Below are 20,574 nucleotides of genomic sequence, written 5' to 3' on the forward strand. Positions count from 1 at the left end.
AATTAGATAATTAATTAATTTAAAAGAGAAATGACTAGAGAAGATAATGAGACAAATGTGGTGAAATATTTTTTTGAAGTTTTGATTTAAGATTTAATTTATTGGATAGAGACAGCCAGTAATCGAGAGAAAAGAGGGTGATAGAGAGGGAGAAACACCTGTAGCCCTGCTTCACCAGTGGCAAAGCTTTCTCTCTGCAGGCAGAGACTGGGGGCTTGAACTTGGGTCCTTTTACGTTGTAACATGTGCGCTCAGCCAGGTGCACCACCACCCGGCCCTGATTTCAGTTCATTTTTTGTTTTTGTTTTAAGGTTATTGTATTTGCAATATTGCCCCAGCTCCAGCCCCTAACGGGCCACTAGAAGGGCAGGTTGGCCATACTGCCTGGCGTCGGGAGGTAGCCCATCTGGCTGTCCAGAGACACGCTGCACTGCCGCATCGGGTGAGACACCATGAGGTTCTGCTTGGGGTCCTGGGGGGCCCATGAGGGAGCCCTGAAGGGAGAGCATGTGTGTGGGGGGGCCTACTGTACACCTCACCCCCCATACCCCGCTGCTTCATCAGCATGAAATTCTGCTGGGTCATGAGGCCTTATGGAGGGGACATGACACCCTGGTGCAGACCGTGGGGCACCATGCCCTGCTGTGGGGCACACCTGTCCTGCCCATCAAGGACATCTGTCCGGGGTGGCACATGGACACGTTGAGCCCCCGCTGGACTCCCTGCTGGCCCGGGAGGTTGGGGGGCCCTGAGGGGGTCTGCTCCGCCATCATGTTTTGTAGGTTCCTGAGATGCAGGTTTGGGGGCTGGGCCTTGGGGGGCTGATTCTCGCTCTTGGGGAAGTACTGAAGGGTGCTGCTTGGCTTCTCAGAGGGGATGATCCTTGACAAGTCAAATTCGGGGATTCCCGTAGGGGTGGGCCGGATCACGTCGCTCAGCTCCGGGTCATTCAGCACTGATGCCATGCCGGGAAGCATGCCGGGAGGGTGTGTTGCCCATGCACCCAGCCATGCCTTTGCCCATCAGGTGTTGCTGGGGGGCCAGGGGGCCAGGTGGCTGGCTGGGCAGCTCCTCTGGGGCAGAGGCATATCTGCAGGGTAGAGCTGCCGCAGGCCAGGCCCCCCGCCCCCAGTGGTGAAATATTAACTGGGTATTCTGGGTGAAAGAGATGTATATTTTTACAATATATATTTTTTATTATTGGATACAGACAGAGAGAAATTGAAAGGGGAGGGGAAGAGAGAGGGAGAGGCAGAGGACACCTGTAGCTCTGCTTCACTTTTTTTTTTTCCCCCTCCAGGGTTGTTGCTGGGCTCGGTGCCTACACCATGAATCCACCGCTCCTGGAGGCCATTTTTCCCCCTTTTGTTGCCCTTGTTATTGTAGCCTCATTGTGGTTATTATTGCCATTGTTGATGTTGTTCGTTGTTGGATAGGACATAGAGAAATGGACAGAGGAGGGGAAGACAGAGAGGAGGAGAGAAAAATAGACACCTGCAGACCTGCTTCACCGCCCGTGAAGCGACTCCCCTGCAGGTGGGGAGCCGGGAGCTCGAACAGGGATCATTACGCCTGTCCTTGCGCTTTGTGCCACATGCGCTTAACCCACATGCGCTTAACCCACTGCGCCACCGCCCGACTCCCGCGTCACCACTTTTGAAGCTTTCCCCCTGCAGGTGGGGACAAGGGGCTTGAACCTGGGTCCTTGTGCACTGTAATGTGAGCACTTAACCAGGTGCTATATATATATATATATATTTTTTTTATTTATTTAATTTTTTTTTTGCCTCCACGGTTATTGCTGGGGCTCGGTGCCTACACTACCAATCCACTGTTCCTGGAGGTTATTTTCCCCCTTTTGTTGCCCTTGTTTATCGCTGTTGTTATTATTATTGCTATTGTTGTTGTTGGATAAGACAGAGAGAAAAGGAGGGGGGGAAATCAGAAAGGGGGAGAGAAAGGTAGACACCTGCAGATCTTCTTCACCACTTGTGAAGCGACTCCCCTGCAGGTGGGGAGCCGGGGGTCGAACCGGGAACCTTACGCCAGTGCTCGCCCTTCAGCTACGTGCACTTAACCCGCAGCACTAACGCCCGGCCCCCGGAGATGTATATTTTTATATTGTTCTTCAAATATATTCTTGTGTAATAATATTCTTGAAATATATTCTTGTGGGATAATATTCTGTGAAAAATATTCTTGTGGAACTGAAACTACTTCAACATTAAAGATAAAAAAAATACAAGTCTAAAAGCAATTTTTATTTACAGTATAAAGGTTACAAAGGTATATATGTATATATTTATATATAATATGCCCCTAAATTACAATTTTTTATTGTAATGTACAATGTTTTATGTTAATGTGCAACTCAAGGGAAAGTGTTGTCTAATGCATTTTAGAGTACAATAAAGGATTTCAATTATTAAGAACACAAATACTGTCCTGTTATGTCCTGGGAGTTTTGATTTGGTAGTCTGGTGGTACCAGATTTGGGACTTAAATTTAAAACACAAAGAAAAAAGTCTTGTTTAAACACAGCATTCTAGAAAGAAGAAAAACTCAGAATATCACATACCTTTAATTCTTTGTAAAAATATTATTCTGGCTTTATAAGTCTTGGTACTTAACAATAATGACAGTTGTGTGGGACAAAATACATACAAGTGTGTATAATTAAAGTCTGCACAGATTAGCCAAAATAGGCCTTCACAGGTAGTGGTTTACCACATTCTATTCATAAAACACCTTAGGTCTGGTACCAAAAGGGAAGTAGATTCTTTGGGCACCAAGGTATTGTCACAATGACCCCCTCCAACACATTGTAAACATTAACACTGGAGTTTTATACTGGAGAAAAACATCTGAAATTGCATCTTATATTAAAGGCCTATTTGCTAGGTTGGAAGAATATCAGCAAAGCTGATTGATTTTGCAAAACCAAAAACTTAGTTTGAATCATTTCCTTTCAATTCTGTGAATTCATAGAACAGAGATATAAAAAAGAAAAAACAAAACAAAAAACCTAACACCCATTTAAATAAGAGTGAGAAAGAAGAAAAGCACATCTCTCAATGCAAAAGGAACAGACATTTGTACAATACTTAAGTGCTGGTTCCAATAATATAACATCATTAGCACCTGATTCTCAACAGGTAAGTTAAAATAAAGACCAAGACACTAGAGGCATGACCTAATTTGTATACATAACTCCAGGACACTTGAAAACAAAGGGGAAGGAGATCCTGTGACTATGTTCCCTATGCCACGCCAATCACATATAGTGCAGGTAACTTCCTAGTCATGATGAAAGGATGTTACCCAAAGACTGAGCCTTGTGATACAAGGAAGGTGATCGAGAAGAAATGGAAAACTGGGAAAATTATGAAAACTGGGAAAATTTACTCAACTTTATTTTCATTAGGTGGCCTTTGATTTGAATAATATGTTCTAGAAGAAGTGAAATTTTGCAAAATTTAAAACATCTTCAGTTTAATCTACCGTGGAAAATTACTCCATCTACTGTATATAAGGGCTTACGACAAGCAAATGAGGTATTTAAAGAGTATAACTGTGGAAATGGGTAAAGCAGTGCAATTTAAAAAGAGGTGGTAAGTGAAATATACAGTTAACTTTTGCTACCTATATTTAAAAGAAGTATTTCTTCCTAATGACTTAATAATGACTTGATCCACTTTGGGCAACAGAGATGAATTTTGTTTCTGTTGCTGTTATTTCTCTTACTAATATTCTTCCTAAACTAAAATCTAATTTTGTACTAGAAAAAAGTATGTGGGATGAAAACACCAACCTTCTTAAATGTGCCTGGAGTTCATGCCTGGCATGGACCAAAGACCAAATATCCTCTTAACCACCAATTTATAAATAGATGGCATGGTATGATTAAGAAGTAATGGAATATGTATTGCTTGAGGGCAGGAACTTTAGTTTGAGTCTGTCAGAGTGCCTGTAAAGAACTGTAACACTAGTAAATGCTTATTAGAGAAAAGAATACATGAATTAATATATCATTAACTAGCCTTACTGCTTCAAAATTTCTCCAGGTCCCAAATGACCTTTTGTCCATTCTTAAGAGACTTGCATCACTTTGGAAGAGGTGGTAGAAGAATCAGGTTCCAAGAGTGTTTATGTGACTATGATAAAGAGGGATTCAGTAAAGTAAATGGCAGAAATAACTACAAAACTGAGCAAGGTATTCACAGAACTCAGAAATTAACAACTACCAGGAACCCACAACAGAACAAGGCATCGTGTCTCTAGCTTTTTAGTTTCAACCCATCCATATAGGGGCAATTCAAGGATAATTGTTTATCTGGCAGATTGTTGTTGAACATAATAAAATGTTCCTTGAAGTACAAGCAATATTTGCAAATGGCATATTTATACATCAGATATAAATACAGTTTTGTAACTAAAATGTGCTTTGGTTCAGTCACCTGAGGTGAAGGAAGAGTAAGAAGAGGCAAGAGATTAAGATCAAGTTTATCTATTTTGAAACAAGAAGAAATTTTTCTAAAATATATTTTGAGTTAATATAGAAAAACTATTCTTCCATTTGGCAGATTAGTTTGTGTCAGGAAGAGAGAAGAAAAGAGATGTGCTTTATGTGCCTATTTACTGTATCTTGCCTTAACTTGAAATAGAATAAATTTTTATCACTGATATAGTTTTACTTTCTTAAAGAGATAGTGTTTCAAATTATTCAAATGATCCATTGCTAGTGTAAAATAAATTCAGCTTAATATTACTGTACCACAGGGATAGCTATATAGCTCAGAAATATATAATCTGGTATACAGAATATTTTAACACTATCATTACATATTTGAGGATCTATGTAGCCAGAATAGCAGAATATATGATACATAATTTTAAAAGGAGGGATTACTGCTGTCAGTTTTTTTTAACCTGTTTTTTAATTTTTATTTATTTATTTATTTCCTTTTGCTGCCCTTGTTGCTTTATTGTTGTAGTTATTATTATTATTGTTGTTGTTGTTGTTGGATAGGACAGAGAGAAATGGAGAGAGGAGGGGAAGACAGAAGTGGGGGAGAGAAAGAGAGACACCTGCAGACCTGCTTCACCGCCTGTGAGGCAACTAACTCCCCTGCAGGTGGGGAGCCGGGGACTCGAACCAGACGCCTTATGCTGGTCCTTGCGCTTTGCGCCACGTGCGCTTAACCCACTGCGCTACTGCCTGACTCCCACTGCTGCCAGTTTTTAAAGATAGTATGTAGAAAGTAAAAACAATTCTATGTTACCAGGCAATGAAGCCAGAGAAAAGAAGATGGCAGATTCCTCTGCTTTCATCTTGAGGGGGAAAAAAGCTATTTTGACAATTCAGATTTTATCAGAAGAGATTTTAAGCTCAGGTAGGATGTACTACCACCTGGCACATATGTTATAAAGATATAGAAAATGAACATGACTAAAATTAAATGCAACTTGAAGTCTAAGCAGAATCCCCAAAACAAATGAATGTCCTTATACATTTAGATCTGGCCAAAGCAATATGCTTTGAGATGAAAAGAGATCTGGCATTTTCTTCTTCACTAGGGATTGAAAAAATTAAAAAACAAAAACCTATGGCTTTCTAAACAGCCATTTCATTCATGGTGTCAATAGTGGATGACAATAACATGGAAATATTTGTTGGACATTTGAATAGTTAGGGCTTGGGAGGTGGCACAGTGAGCAGGGTGCTGACCTTAGACACATGATATTTGGATAGTTTAAATAGTTAAAATGTACAATCGATAGCTTATAGCCAGTGAAATAATAAGAACACAATTCAGAAGTAGATGTCCAAGATACAAAAAGCAGAGAAAGTGCTTATGTCTACAGGTCTCCCCTGAAAATTTAAAAAATGTCTAACTCTAAGTAGGTAGGGCTTTTAATAGAATTTGCATAGCAGCTTACAAGATAATTTGCATTAAGATAAGAAGAGATTCTTTCACTTTTCTGAAGACATACAAGTATATCCACATGCATATAAATTAAACAAGAAGACCTGGAAATCCAAACAAAATTATAAAAAAATCTTTTTCTCAAAAGTGGTTACACTTTTGTCTATCAAAACCATTTATAGTGAAACCTGTATTTCTGGGTAAAACAGAATTTTGTCCAGATTCTACACAGAATAAATTTTGGTTTATTAGCTAAGTGCATTTAATCAGCTGAAAAAAGCTTTGTTATCATTCTACTTAGAATAAGCTAGGAAGATAATCAGTAGCAAGTTTAATCACTTGTTGGTTACAGAGATTTTTCCACTCATAAAAACATAATAAATAATTCAGTATCTCCTGCCATGCAATAATTTTCAATAACCAAGTTCATGAGAGTATAGATGATAAAAACAGGCACTGAGACCACACCTAGCCTTAAAAGTGCTAAAACACAATTTTAAAATAAGTGAATGACATTTAAAATAATACTTTTGATTGCCTGTACATGCCCCAGTATTTAGTCTGAAACTCTTATCTACTAAGTAGATGAGCTTACAGTTACAACTATGAAATAAATACTGTATAAACATACATTAAAGCATTTCTTCATATAAGATATTAGATACTAATTTCCAGGTAAGGTTCATTGGATGACTTCAGGAAAGGACTTAACCTTTTTCAGGAAAAAAAAAAAAAAGCCTTTTCCCTTTGTTCTTTTTCTCCCCCCCCACCTTGGAAGGGAAGGACATTTAGGGAAAGACGAATTTTCACACTTCAAGTGCTTGCTATTAGGCCTCTGTGTGGAATATGGAGAAGATGTTTATGCCCTAGATCTAAGAGGCATAGGAAGTGGTTCCTAGGAAAAATAGACCTCTGAAGTTTTCTTTCCAGTCTACATGTGGGAATCCCACAACATTCTCAATACTTTCCTTGATTCAAAATTAAACAGAAATGAGAAGTCGACTATTCTAGAAAAGATGTGAAATCTAAGAAATGCCTATTTGAAAATAATATTGACATCTAACTATGGAATACATATTTACCAAGGCTATCCCCTTTTACAAAAAAAAGCACTTTATTTGTGGTCTGAAAGGTCTGAGGAAATCTGCCATTCACATTAAAGCTAAAAAGATATTAAAAAACCTCCATGGACCTACATGTATACATGACAGTTTAAGCTTCAGAAAATGGGCCCAATGCATACATGCCTTTACTGTCCATACTTTAATCACCTAAAACAAATAAGAAAACAATAACAACAAACAAAAACTTCTTTTAGTATAATGAATGAGGAGCAAGATGAGCCCCCTGTAAATCTTCTTAGTGGCATAGCTTTTCATACTAACACAGAAAACCTGAACCAGATGGCTTTGCTGCAGAATTCTATAACTGCATCATTCAATTTTGCATATTAGTAACACTCTCACTGAAAAGAGTGTCCAAACTCCACTGTCTGGAAAAGTTATGTTGACACTCTGCTTCTAGAAATCATGGTTGGACTTTCAAGACATATAGATTTTTTTTTTCCTGACTTGTAAACTTACCCAGATGGAGACTAACTGGAATTTTCAAAATTATAAAAATCTCTTGAAAGTCATATCTAATCTATATTTCAACTGTCAATTTTAAAGGGATCAGATAATTCATTGTAGGGACTGAATCTGAGGGAAGTAAGCACAAGCATCTTTCCCCAGTCTCTGCAGCTGGCTAAACCTGCTGTATAATGAGGGCAGATTTATGGGAAGAGGGAAGGTGGGCTTGTCAAATCTAACCAGAAATCTCTTGCTTATGTGTCTGCTTTTTCACATGTCCCATCTATCTGCACTCAAACCAAAGAGCTCATGTTTTGCAAAGATCGGTTGCCCCTCTCATCTCTCCCCTGCCAGTATCACTCATGCCTGCTCTCCACTGTGCTCACATTCTCTTGACATGTCCACCAGACCTAGTAAATGAGAACTATTCCTAGACTTTTCTTCAGAGAGCACAGAAAACATTCAAATCAGCATTACCTTGTCTTTTGGACCCAGGGGCTGTTGAGTCTTGACATTTCATAAAGCTGTTAAAAGAATAGCAGTCTGGGACAAGATCACACCCAAAGCAAATAGATACGATGTTTGTACTTAAGGGCTGGCTTTACTCACTAAGCCTACTCTTTGAACAAGCTGGCTTTCTAGAATTTATCTTCCTCAAAGAGATCTGGACAACCCCCCCCAAATATATATATATATATATATATATATTTTAAGGAAACTCACTTGCAGATTGTTCCTCAAAAATAAGATAGATGATCCCCCTAGAATGGCAGTGATATCCAGTTATTCAAATAGTGACTAATAAAGCTCCACTAACCCTAACCAAAGGCACGTTTGGTAAGCAATAAAAAATGGCTTAGGCTAAAATGAGGATTTTCTTTTAAAATAAATCTTGTAATAGTCCCCCACCCCACCCCCTTCCTGGCTCCTACTAAAGAGAAAATCAGAAAAAGCTAAAACAAGTAAAACATTCAAAGCAGTGGTTCCCAACTTTTCAACTTGGTCACCACTAGAAAAGGAGAAGGAGGTAAGATAACTCAGTTTCCAAGTTCTAAGTCCTAAAGTGAACACTTACAAGTGGTAAAGCTTGTGATGTTGTCGGGAGTAATGGCCAGAGTGAGGTGTAGCAAGAGCCAGGACAGAGGGAAAAATACTTTGGTGATGCAACTCAAGGACTTCCCAGGGAGAAAGGAGCAAGTAAGGATGGTAAGCTCCAACAAAATCTGGGACCTGTCTGGAATGTTCATGAAGCGTGGCTGCTGTGAACTAGCACCTGGGAATAGATTGTCATCCTAAGCAAGAGAGCCTGAAACAACAATGCTAATGGAAGAAGCAAAAGAAAACAACTTGGATATATGATTATGTTAAAAAAAAAAGTGGGGGAGCCACCCTTTCTTTAATAGAGCAAATAAACCTAATTACTTATAACTACATTAGTAAATTAGACAATAAATCACCAACTTCATTGTGGAGCTTATTAGAGTCCTAGGATTTCTGACCAAAGTAACTTGTGAAAGGCAGGCTCTTCTTGAAATTGTTCAGCAGTGATTTGCAGGTCCTTGTCAAGGCACTGTGCTGGAGGAGGAGAGAGCAAAGAGCTTTGTTTTTGTGCTTTTTTTAATCTTTTTCTTTTTTAGGTGGAAATACTTCTTGTGACATTCAAGGTTCCTTTTTGATCTTTTGCTGCTCATACAAGCAGTCCCATGCGAGTGACTTTGGCCGACAAGAATGTGTGCAACACAAATACAATCGGCTTTGGACAAGAGTGCAGATCCATGGTCTGTGGAGAAAAGGCATTGTCACTACAACATACAGATCTGTAATAAATGGGCATGCAAATTAAAGTTGGATGTGAAATTCTATTTTTTCTTAAATATTTTTATTGGGATAATAATAGTTTATAGGATGACGACACATGGGTAGTTTCTTATCTCCCCATGACAGTTATCTGTACACCACCCCCACCATTAATTTAAGTGCTTTTTCCCATTATGCATTGGGTCCTCCATTCCCGCCCTACACCCCTCTCACATCCCACACTCCAGAGTCTTTCACTTTGCTGCTCTACTTTTCTTTTAATGGGGTACTGAGGAATGAACCCAGGGCCTCACACATGTATGATGATGCTGAAGTGCCTCCCAGATATTTTTTTTCTTTATTTTTTTGCTCCTAGGGTTCTTGTGGCTCAGCACATGCAAGACTACTGCTCCTGTTTGTACTTTACCTTCATCTTTTCTTTATTAAATTTTTTTATAATTATTTATTTTCCCTTTTGTTGCCCTTGTTTTTCATTGTTGTTGTAGTTATTATTGTTGTTGTTATTGGTGTCGTTGTTAGATAGGACAGAGAGAAATGGAGAGAGGAAGAGAAGACAGAGGGGGGAGAGAAAGACAGACACCTGCAGACCTGCAGACCTGCTTCACCTGTGAAGTGTGAAGTGATTCCCCTGCAGGTGGGGAGTTGGCTCCAGCCAGGATCCTTATGCTGGTGGTCCTTGAGCTTTGCGCCACCTGCGCTTAACCTGGTGCGCTACCGCCCAACTCCCTTTTTTTTTTTTTTTTTTTTTTTTAACCAGAGCACAGCTCAGCTCTGGCTTTTGGTGATGGTGGTGGTGGTGGTGTTTTGTTTAAACCTTGAACTTTGGAGCCTCAGGCATGAGAGTCTCTTTGCATAATCATTATGCTATCTACTCCCCCACCTCCTGTGCCTTCTTCCCTGTCTTACACCAGTTTACCAAGCTTACCCACTATAGGCACTCTCACATGGTGGCTGGAGGCTCAAACCTGGATCTACAAGCATGCTAATATGGGGATCAAACTCTGGACCTCATGCTTGAAGGTCCAATACTTTATCAACTGCACCACTTCCCAGATTACACTTATTCTGTTTTTGCAAAAGAGGAGACACCGAACGAAGTACCACTTTACCATCCATGAAGTTCTCTTGGTGTTATCCTTGGTACTCCCATATGGTGCTGGGGACTGAACATTTGGGGAAATTATGTTCTGAAGGCAATGGTGTGGTCCGGGAGGTGGCACAGTGGATAAATTGTTGGACTCTCAAGCATGAGGTCCCTAGTTCAATCCCCAGTAGCACATGTACCAGAATGATGTCTGGTTCTTTCTTTCCTCCTTTTTCTTTTCTTTTCTATTTTTTCCTCCAGGGTTATTGCTGGGCTCGTGCCTGCACCATGAATCCACTGCTCCTGGAGGCCATTTTTCCCCCTTTTGTTGCCCTTGTTGTTGTAGCCTTCTTTAACATAGCGGCACCTCTCAGGTGGTGCCTGCTGGGGCTTGAGCCTGGGCCATGTGCATTGAAAGCCACTTGCTCTACTTGGTGAACTCTGTCTTTGGCCCTTTTTATAATACCTAAATATAACTTAAAAGAAGGAGGAGGAGAAGAATGATTTTCCAATATGAGGAAAAGAAAAATCCAAACCTAATGCATCCTAAAAACTAAAGAATAATTTCCAGATTCCAAATGAAATCTCAATAATTCTTTTTATTTTGTTATTTATATTTATTTTTAATTTTTTATTATTTATTTCCCCTTTTGTTGCCCTTGTTGTTTTATTGTTGTTGTAGTTGTTATTGTTGATGTCATTGTTGGATAGGACAGGAAGCCAGGGGCTCAAACCGAGATCCTTATGCTGGTCCCTGCACTTTGCGTAATGTGTGCTTAACCCACTGCACTACCGCCCGACCCCTTTAATTTTAATTTTATTTATTTATTTATTTATTTATTTTAACTAGAGCACTGCTCAGCTTTGGCTTATGGTGGTGCAGGGGACTGAACCTGAGACTTTGAAGCCTCAAGCACAAGTGTATCTTTGCATAACTATTATGCTATCTACCCTTGCCCCTTAATTTTCTTTTTTCTCAATATTTTAATTTATTTACTGGATATAGACAGAGAAATTGAGAGGGAAGAGGGAGATAGAGAGAGAAACGGAGAGACACCTATAGCACTGCTTCACCAAGAGGGAGACAGACATATAAAGCACTGCTTTACTACTTAACGAAGCTTGCTTAAGGTTTGAACCCAGGCCCCTGCACATGGTAACATGTGTTCAACTGGGTGTGCCACCGCCTGACCCCAGTCCTTAATTTTTTATATGGAGAGCTGATAAGTGATGAAACAAAGTATACCTGTTGTAATACACATTTTTCTTTCTTTCTTTCTTTTATTTATTATCAGAGCACTGCTCAGCTCTGGCTTATGGTAATGCAGGGGATTGAACCCGGGATTTGGGAGCCTCAGGTATGAGAGTCTCTTTACAAGACCATTATGCTATTTACCCCTGCCTATAATACACATTTTTCAAAAACACCCTTACCAGTTCTCCCTCAGGACCTCCAAAATCCAAATACAGATTTCTGATGCCATCATCAGCAGACATTTTTAGCCTTTCAAAGGGGTAGCGGTACAACATGCTGCTGGAGCCTCCGTTTTCTCTGGAGATACTGAAACCATTTTCATAGTGGACAGTGAGTCTTACTTCTTGACCATTTAATGTACAACCTGTTGAAGATAAGCAATAGTCATCACTAATAAAGTTCCTTTTTCAAGTGAAAAAGATCTTCTGACCACAAAAAAAGGGGGAAATGATCTTTTTTTTGGGGGTAGCAAGATTTATTGGCTATGCTTATGAAGGGGCTGTTCTGAGTTCTCATAAGTTCAGGGCCTATCAGTTGACAGTCCAATGCTTTATTTACTAACCCACTGCCCAGACTACAGATTTGGGGACTTATTTACTTATTCCCTTTTGTTGCCCTTGTTGTTTTTTTATTGTTGTAGTTATTGTTGTTATGGATGTCGTCATTGTTAGATAGGACAGAGAGAAATGGAGAGAGGAGGGGAAGACTCAGAGAGGAGGAGAGAAAGATAGACACCTGCAGACCTGCTTCACCGTCTGTGAAGGGACTCCCCTGCAGGTGGGGAGCAGGGGCTCCAACCGGGATCCTTACACTCGTCCTTGCGCTTTGTGTCACCTGTGCTTAACCTGCTGAGCTACCGCCCGACTCCCCCTATTTGAAACTTCTTCTTTTTAAAAAACTATTTTATTTATTAATGAGAAAGATAGGAGGAGAGAGAAAGAACCAGACATCACTCTGGCACATGTGCTGCCAGGGATCGAACTCGCGATCTCATGCTTGAGAGTCCAAAGCCTTATCACTGTGCCACTGCCTGAACTACTATTTGAAACTTTTTTTTTTAATTTTTAAAAATTAGTTATTTTCCCTTTTGTTGCCCTTGTTTATTTATTGTTGTTGGATAGGACAGAGAGAAATGGAGAGAGGAGGGGAAGACAGAGAGGAGGAGAGAAAGATAGACACCTGCAGACCTGCTTCACCGCCTGTGAAGGGACTCCCCTGCAGGTGGGGAGTCGGGGCTTGAACCCGGATTCTTACTCCAGTCCTTGCGCTTTGCGCCACGTGCGCTTAACCCGCTGTGCTACTGCCCGACTCCCTATTTGGAACTTCTTTTTTATTATTATTATTTTTTTATTTTTTAATATTTATTTATTCCCTTTTGTTGTCCTTGTTGTTTTATTGTTGTAGTTATTATTGATGTCATCGTTGTTGGATAGGACAGAGAGAAAAGGAGAGAGGAAGGGACAGAGAGGAGGAGAGAAAGACACCTGCATACCTGCTTCACCGCCTGTGAAGCGACTCCCCTGCAGGTGGGGAGCCAGGGGCTCGAACTGGGGTCCTTACGCCGATCCTTGTGCTTTGCGCCACATGTGCTTAATCCACTGTGCTACCACCTGACTCCCTGGAACTTCTTAAAGAGAGTTTTATTTTGATCACTGAAGTTGTCTTGATTAAGATAAAGAAGAAATTACCATAACTCCTCTTGACACCTGGTTCGGTTTGATTCAGTGAGCATCAACTGAACATGTGGTGCAGGCAACAAACTGTGCATGTTAAGAAGAAGCACAGGCCCTGCTCTCAAGGGCCTCAGAAATGAAAAGACAGAAACTTCAAATCTCTAACTATGTAAGGGTCAAATCATGGACAAGGATGTCATGTGCCAGGAAGAGGCTCTGATTCTGTCTCTTCTCTCACTCTCCCTGCCCCTTCCCCATATATATGGTTGGGGAGATAGCACAATGCTTATGCAAAAAGACTTTCATGCCTGTGATACCAAAGATTCCAGGTTCAATCCCCAGCACCACCATAAGCAAGAACTGAGCAGTGAGTACTCTGATAAAACAATAACAATTTTATTTATTTATTTATTTTAGCAGAGCACTGCTCAGCTTTGGCTTATGTTGGTGCAGGGGATTGAACCTGGGACTTTGAGCCTCAGGCATGAGAGTCTCTTTGCATGACCATTATGCTATCTACCCCTTCCCTAAAAATAACAATTTAAAAAAATTATTTATTCCCTTTTGTTGCCCTTGTTGTTTTATTGTTGTAGTTATTGATATCGTCATTGTTGGATAGGACAGAGAGAAATAGAGAAAGGAGGGGAAGACAGAGAGGTGAAGAAAAAGATAGACACCTGCAGACCTGCTTCACCGTTTGTGAAGTGACCCCCCTGCAGGTGGGAAGCCGGGGCTCGAACCGGGATCCTTAGGCTGGTCCTTGTGGTTCATGCCATGTGCACTTAACCCGCTGCACTGCCGCCAAACTCCCTCCTGCATTTTATTTTTTTTTAATTTTATTTATTTAAATTTTTAAAAATATTTTATTTATTTATGAGAAAGACAGGAGAGAGTGAAAGAACCAGACATTACTCTGGTACATGTGCTGCCGGGGATCGAACTTGGGACCTCATGCTTGAGAGTCCAAAGCTTTATTGCTGCGCCACCTCCCGGACCACCTGCATTTTATTTTTATTTTAAGGAGAGACAGACATTAAGATACAGAGAAACTAGGGCACTGCTCAGCTCTGGTTTATGGTGGTGCTGGGGACTGAACTTGGGACCTTAGAGCCTCAGGCATGAAAATCTCTTTGCATAACCATTATGCTATCGCCTCTCCCCTTTCCCTTCTCCTCCTCCTTTCCTCCCCTCCAGATAGAGGGTAGGAGACAACGGGAAAGACAGGGAGGACAGATACCAAAGCACTGTCCATGGTTCATGGAATTCCTCCCATTGTTTTCCACAATGCTCCCATGTGGTTCGAGAGCTCAAACTAAGGGTCTTGTGCATGTTAAGGAGTATGCTTTACCAAGTTAGCTATCTCCTGTCTACCTCAACTATTATTACTATCTTTACTGTTATTATTAATGGGAGAGAGAGGCCAAGATACTTTTCTACCATTTACGACGTTTTATTTTTTTTTAAAAGATTTTATTTATTTATTAATGAGAAAGATAGGAGGAGAGAGAAAGAACCAGACATAACTCTGGTACATGTGCTGCCAGGGATTGAACTCAGGACCTCATGCTTGAGAGTCCAATCCACTACGCCATCTCCTGGACCACGACATTTTATTTATTTAAGGATTCAGGTTCAAGCCACTAGTCCCCCACCTGATGGGGATGCTTCAAGAGCAGTGAAGCAGTGCTATAGATGTCTCTTTTTCTCTCTCCCCCTCTCTATTTCCCTTCATCTTTATCCAATAAACAAAACATTAAGGAAAGAAAAAAAAAAAAAAGGGTGTGCACACACACATCTTGGAATAGGGTAAGAGGGCCAAAACTGAAGCTCAATACAATCCATTTATTTTGAGTCCTAAACCTCACAGGGAACTCCCAAACTAAAAGTATAGTACTTCTCTCAGTTTCTCAGAAATATTATATCACAGAATTCTTTCAGTGATGGTTTTATTGTATAGGACTAACAGTTCTTTATGCACTAAACAAAATTATTGTTTTCCCTGTTCTATGTGTATGATATAACTTTAAATTCAGAAAACATAAATATTACCTATAATTGCACTTGAAGTAAGGTATAGAAAAGTCAGTAGTCTGGGCGCACCTGGTTGAGTACCCATGTTACAATGTGCAAGGACCCAGGTTCAAAGCCCTGGCCCCCACCTGCATGGGAGAAGCTTTGCAATTGGTGAAGCTGGGCTGCAGGTGTCTCTCTGTCTCTCTCCCTCTCTATCTCCCCCTACCCTCTTGATTTCTGGCTGTCTCTATCCAATAAATAAAGAAAATAAAATATTTAAAAAAAAAGAAAAGTCAGCAGTCTGTGGCATAAGCTACTCAGGAAGAAAGGCAATTTTAGTTCTCAACAGCTAAAATGTATATAGACAGCCTCAATATCCTCTTCTTCCTATCACTTTCTCTTCTGGGATAAGACCAACCCTTTTATTAGTGCTTTGGATCTCACTCACAACCAGAAATTATACAAGATCATTTCTTCTTCCTCCTGCATTTTCAACAAAATCTCCCTCTAAATCAAATCAATCCCATTAACTTTTTAAATGTTTAATTCTCTCTCACCAAAACAAAGGCCATGGGGTCAGCAGTGGTGCACTGGGTAGAGCACACACATTACTATGTATGAGGACCTAGGTTCAGGCTCTTGGTCCTCACTTACCAAGTACAAATTTCACCAGCAGTGGAGCAATGCTACAGATGTCTCTCCTCTCTGTTTTCTGTTTAAAAAAAAAAAAAAAAAAGTCCACCAGAAACAGTAGTCATGTGGGCACCAAGTCCCAGTAATAACCCTGGTGGTAAAAAAACAACCCCCTCAAACAAAACACCCTACTCAACTCTTACCCAGGGAAAGTCCTGCTCTGATTGATCCAGAGGCTGTCTACTCTTAAAGTGTTCTGGACTGGCAAAAGGATCCCAGTTCGAGCCCCTGGCTCCCCACCTGCAGGGGAGTCACTTCGCAGGTGGTGAAGTAGGTCTGCAGGTGTCTATCTTTCTCTCGCCCTCTCTGTCTTCCCCTCCTCTCTCTATTTCTCTGTCTTATCCAACAATGATGACATCATCAACAACAATAATAAATACAACAATAAAAAGCAACAAGGGCAACAAAAGGGGGAAAAAGTGTTCTGGAGTGGAAATCATGCATGTATGATGTAAAATAATAATAATAATAATAATATCCAACAACAATGACATCAACAACAATAACTACAACAATAAAACAACAAGGGCAACAAAAGGGAATTAAAAATAATAATAATCCACTTTAGAAACTAATAGTATTTTCATTTGTGATAATATTTATTTTTATCAAATAAAATATCTGAAGATATCAATATGTATATGTACTTATACATAAACACAAATATAAAACTATAATCCAAATCCATCTACGCTGGTCACAAGAGGGCGCTTCAACGAAAGAAAAAGACATTTAGGCTACTAGTTTCTTTTAGAGTTTGTTTGTTTAAATAGCAGGGCTCTGCTAATCTCCAGCTTCTGGTAGTGCTGGAAATTGAACCTGGGACCTTTAGCACCTCAAGCATAAAAATATTTCTATATAGCCATTGTTCTATTGTCCTTAGAACTTTTTAATAAATTTTATTATTTATTTATTCCCTTTTGTTGCTCTTGTTGTTTTACTGTTGTAGCTTTTTATGTCATCGTTGTTGGATAGGACAGAGAGAAATGGAGAAAGGAGGGGAAGACAGAAAGGGGGAGAAAAAGATAAGACACCCGCAGATCTGCTTCAACGCCTGTGAAGCGACTCCCCTGCAGGTGGGGAGCTGGAGGCTCAAACTGGGACCCTTACCCGGGTCATTGCGCTTTGCGCCACCTTTGCTTAACCCGCTGCGCTATCGCCTGACTCCTTGTTTATTTCTTTCTTTTTTTTTTTTTTTTTAAATACCAGAGTACTATTCAGCTCTGGCATATGGTGGTGGTAGAGGCTGAACCAGGGACCTAGGAGCCTTGTGCATGGAAGTCTTTTGCATAATCATTAAGTATGTTCTTGACCCCTACAGACTTACTTCACTGTTGGGAACACATTTCCAAACATTTGAAGAGAAAAACAAAAATAATAATCTCAAACCCTTTATTTTGTTGTTGCTATAAACTCTGTCAGATGTTCATATATTAAGTGTTTCTATATCTTTTTTTATTAAAAAAGATTAATGAGTTATTTCACAAGATAGGTAGATTGAGAAATTGAGAGAAGCCAGAGGCATATACATTGACAATGATCAAACTCAGTACCTCATGCTTGTCGACTAGAGCACATTTCCTGGGTGGTAGTCTTTCTGTATCTTAAGACTCTAAACCTTAACTAGATAGTCAATGCTCTAGCACTTATTTCTTGCACAATTAAATGCATATTAAAATGATCATGTGTGGTCTGGGAGGTGGCACAGTGGTAAAGCTTTGAACTCTCAAGCATGAGGTCACGAGTTCCATTCCCACCAGCACATGTGCCAGTGATATCTGGTTCTTTCTCTCTCCTCCTATCTTTCTCATAAATAAATTTAAAAAAATACTTTATTAAAATGATCATGTAAAATGGCCATATTGTATATGTATTATGTGTTCAGAGCTGTGTGCAAGGCTTATGAAAACACTGGTAGTGACACAGAAAAACAAGGCTCCTTTCCATTACAGTCAATTTAAGTTGCCATATTTTAGAGCATTTTAAAGCCTGGAATAATGGTTTGTTTTAAAATACAGTTCCAGTGGTTCAGGAGGTGTCATAGTGGATAAAGTGTTGGACTCTCAAGCATGAAGTCCTCTGTTCAACCCCCGGGAGTGCATGTACTGGAGGGATGTCTGGTTTTCTTTTGCTCTCCTCTCTTATTAATAATAAATAAGACCTTTAAAAGATACAGTTCCATATAATTATTGTTTGAAACAAAATGCCAGTTAGCCAGGAAGGTGGTATAGCAGGTGGAGCACTTGACTTTTAAGCATGAAGTCTCAGCTTCAGTCCCCAGGATCATATGTGACAAAGTGAAGCTTTTCTTTTCTCCCTCTCATACTAATAAATGAATAAATCTTTTCGGGCCCAGGTGGTGGCACACTTGATTAAGTGCACATATTACACTGTGCAAGCTCCTAGGTTCAAGCCCCTGGTCCCCACCTGCAGGGGGAAAGCTTCATGAATGGTGAAGCAGAGCTGCTGGTGTCTCTCTGTCTCTTTCCCTCTCAATTTCTGTCATTCTCTATCTGATAATAAATATAAAAATAAAATAAATCTTTTTTTAAAGAAATGAAATGTCAGGAATGTGAAAATTTTCAAATAAAGTAAATTTGGTTTAACAAAAATAAATAAAAATAAATGAAATGTCAGGATCTATACCTAAAGAGACTTCCTTGATAAGCTCAGCAGCACCATGACAACCCTGCACAAGTACCCTGGTCCAGGTTGATAGATCCCGATGTGTCTCTACCCTGAAGAGGTGCATCTCAATGCCCTGCCGAGAGCCTGTCCTGGTAGCAAATGTAAGGTCAGAGCCAAGTGAAGGTGATCGACATCCGGAGCCAGAATGAACCAACCTAGGATCACAAGCAGAACAAAGGTAAGAGTAATTAATGCGTTATCAAAGAAAAAGGTCAATAATTTATGTTGATTAATAAGTAAAATATTGTAACAACTATAAGCAGTTTTTGGAGAAGTGCATTTTATAGTGAGACTATAATTGTTGAAGCAGAAAGGTTTTTATTTTCCCCATAAAATGACCTCTGGTGCCCTAGGCAGAATACTGGACTGGTTGTGTCAAAGTTCCAACTTCCCATGGACTCTTTCATATCCCCAAGTGGATACACATTTAATTAGAAAATAGTAAGTCCCCACATATGCAAAGCCATTACCAATATCATTCACTAGAATAATACTTTTTTTTAAAAAAATCAAGTATCGGGAGTCAGGCTGTAACTCACCGGGTTAAGTGTTGCAAAGCACAAGGACCGGCATAAGGATCCCGGTTCGAGCCCCCAGCTCCCCACCTGTAGGGGAGTCACTTCACATGTGGTGAAGCAGGTCTGCAGGTGTCTATCTTTCTCTCCCCCTCTCTGTCTTCCCCTCCTCTCTCCATTTCTCTCAGTCCTATCCAACCACAACGACATCAGTAGCTATAACAATAAAACAACAAGGGCAACAAAAGGGAATAAATAAATGAATATATTTTTGATAGTTATTAAAAAAAATCAAGTATGAACCTATATTCACACTACACAACCACCTAAATTAAATAGCATGGTTTACTGTAGTGTTCATTCTTGAGCTTGTACATTCTGCAGTTTTAGGTAGATATATAATGATATATATTTCTCATTAGAATATCACACAGAATCCCCTGCACCACCATAAGCCAGAGCTGAGCGGTGCTCTGGTTAAAAAAAAGAATATCACACAGAGTATTTTCACTGTCTTAAATGTTCTTTGCACTGTCTATCCATCCACCTCTTCCTGGCAACTGTTGATATTTTCCATTGTCTCCACATTTCTTTTCTTTTCCAGAATAACACGTAGTTGGAATCATATAGTATAAAACCTTTCCACACAAGCTTCAGTCATTTAGCAGGACAAGTTATGCATCACTTAACACCTTGGTCAATGAAAGAACACATAGGGAGTTGGGCGGTAGCGCAGCGGGTTAAGTGCAGGTGGCGCAAAGTGCAAGAACCAGCCTAAGGATCCCGGTTCAAGCCCCTGGCTCTCCACCTGCAGGGGAGTTGCTTTACAAGCGGTGAAGCAGGTCTGCAGGTGTCTTTCTCTCCGCCTCTGTCTTCCCCTCCTCTCTCCATCTCTCTCTGTCCTATACAATAACAACAACATCATTCATAACTACAACAATAAAACAACAAGAGCAATAAAAGGGAATAAATAATAAATATTTTAAAAAATTTAAAAAAAGAAAGAACACATAGAAACAGTGGTCCCAGTAAGTTATATACGATGAAGTCTAGTTGTATAGTTGGCTGTAATCACCTAAGTTTATGTGTTTGCAGTCTATAATGTTTGTACAATGACAGCATTGTCTAATAGAATTAGTCTCAGAATATATCTCTGTTGCTAATCAATGCATGACTGTAAGCAGTTAAGGTTCCTTCTTGTCCTTCCATGGTTTCATAACTCATTTCTTTTCAGTGCTAAATATTTTGTCAGAAATGACCACAGTTTATCTATACATTCATCTACATTTTTTAAAAATCTATACATTCTATCTATCCTTTTTAAAAAAAAATCTATA

The 20,574-nt window shown here is 39.9% G+C and overlaps 1 protein-coding gene and 1 pseudogene across 2 annotated transcripts in view; both read right to left on the reverse strand.

Moving 5' to 3' along the window:
* Nucleotides 1-358: 358 nt before the first annotated feature.
* LOC103114878 (B-cell CLL/lymphoma 9-like protein) lies at nucleotides 359-1,130 on the reverse strand (annotated as a pseudogene).
* A 1,110-nt stretch (nucleotides 1,131-2,240) lies between these two features.
* The window catches only part of SNTB2 (syntrophin beta 2), a 103,845-nt gene continuing 85,511 nt past the window's right edge, over nucleotides 2,241-20,574 (reverse strand). Inside the window, exons 5-7 of one of the 2 annotated variants that reach the window (XM_060185277.1) lie at nucleotides 18,681-18,877; nucleotides 11,835-12,019; nucleotides 2,241-9,278 (exon numbers count right to left, since the gene is read on the reverse strand). In XM_060185277.1, coding sequence (XP_060041260.1) covers nucleotides 9,186-9,278; nucleotides 11,835-12,019; nucleotides 18,681-18,877 — 475 coding nt within the window. In that variant the 3' untranslated portion in view covers nucleotides 2,241-9,185. The remainder of the gene's footprint in view (nucleotides 9,279-11,834; nucleotides 12,020-18,680; nucleotides 18,878-20,574) is intronic. The other variant, XM_060185278.1, reaches the window with a different exon arrangement.

This window comes from Erinaceus europaeus, chromosome 2, assembly GCF_950295315.1.
Source record: "Erinaceus europaeus chromosome 2, mEriEur2.1, whole genome shotgun sequence".
Lineage (NCBI taxonomy): Eukaryota > Metazoa > Chordata > Mammalia > Eulipotyphla > Erinaceidae > Erinaceus > Erinaceus europaeus.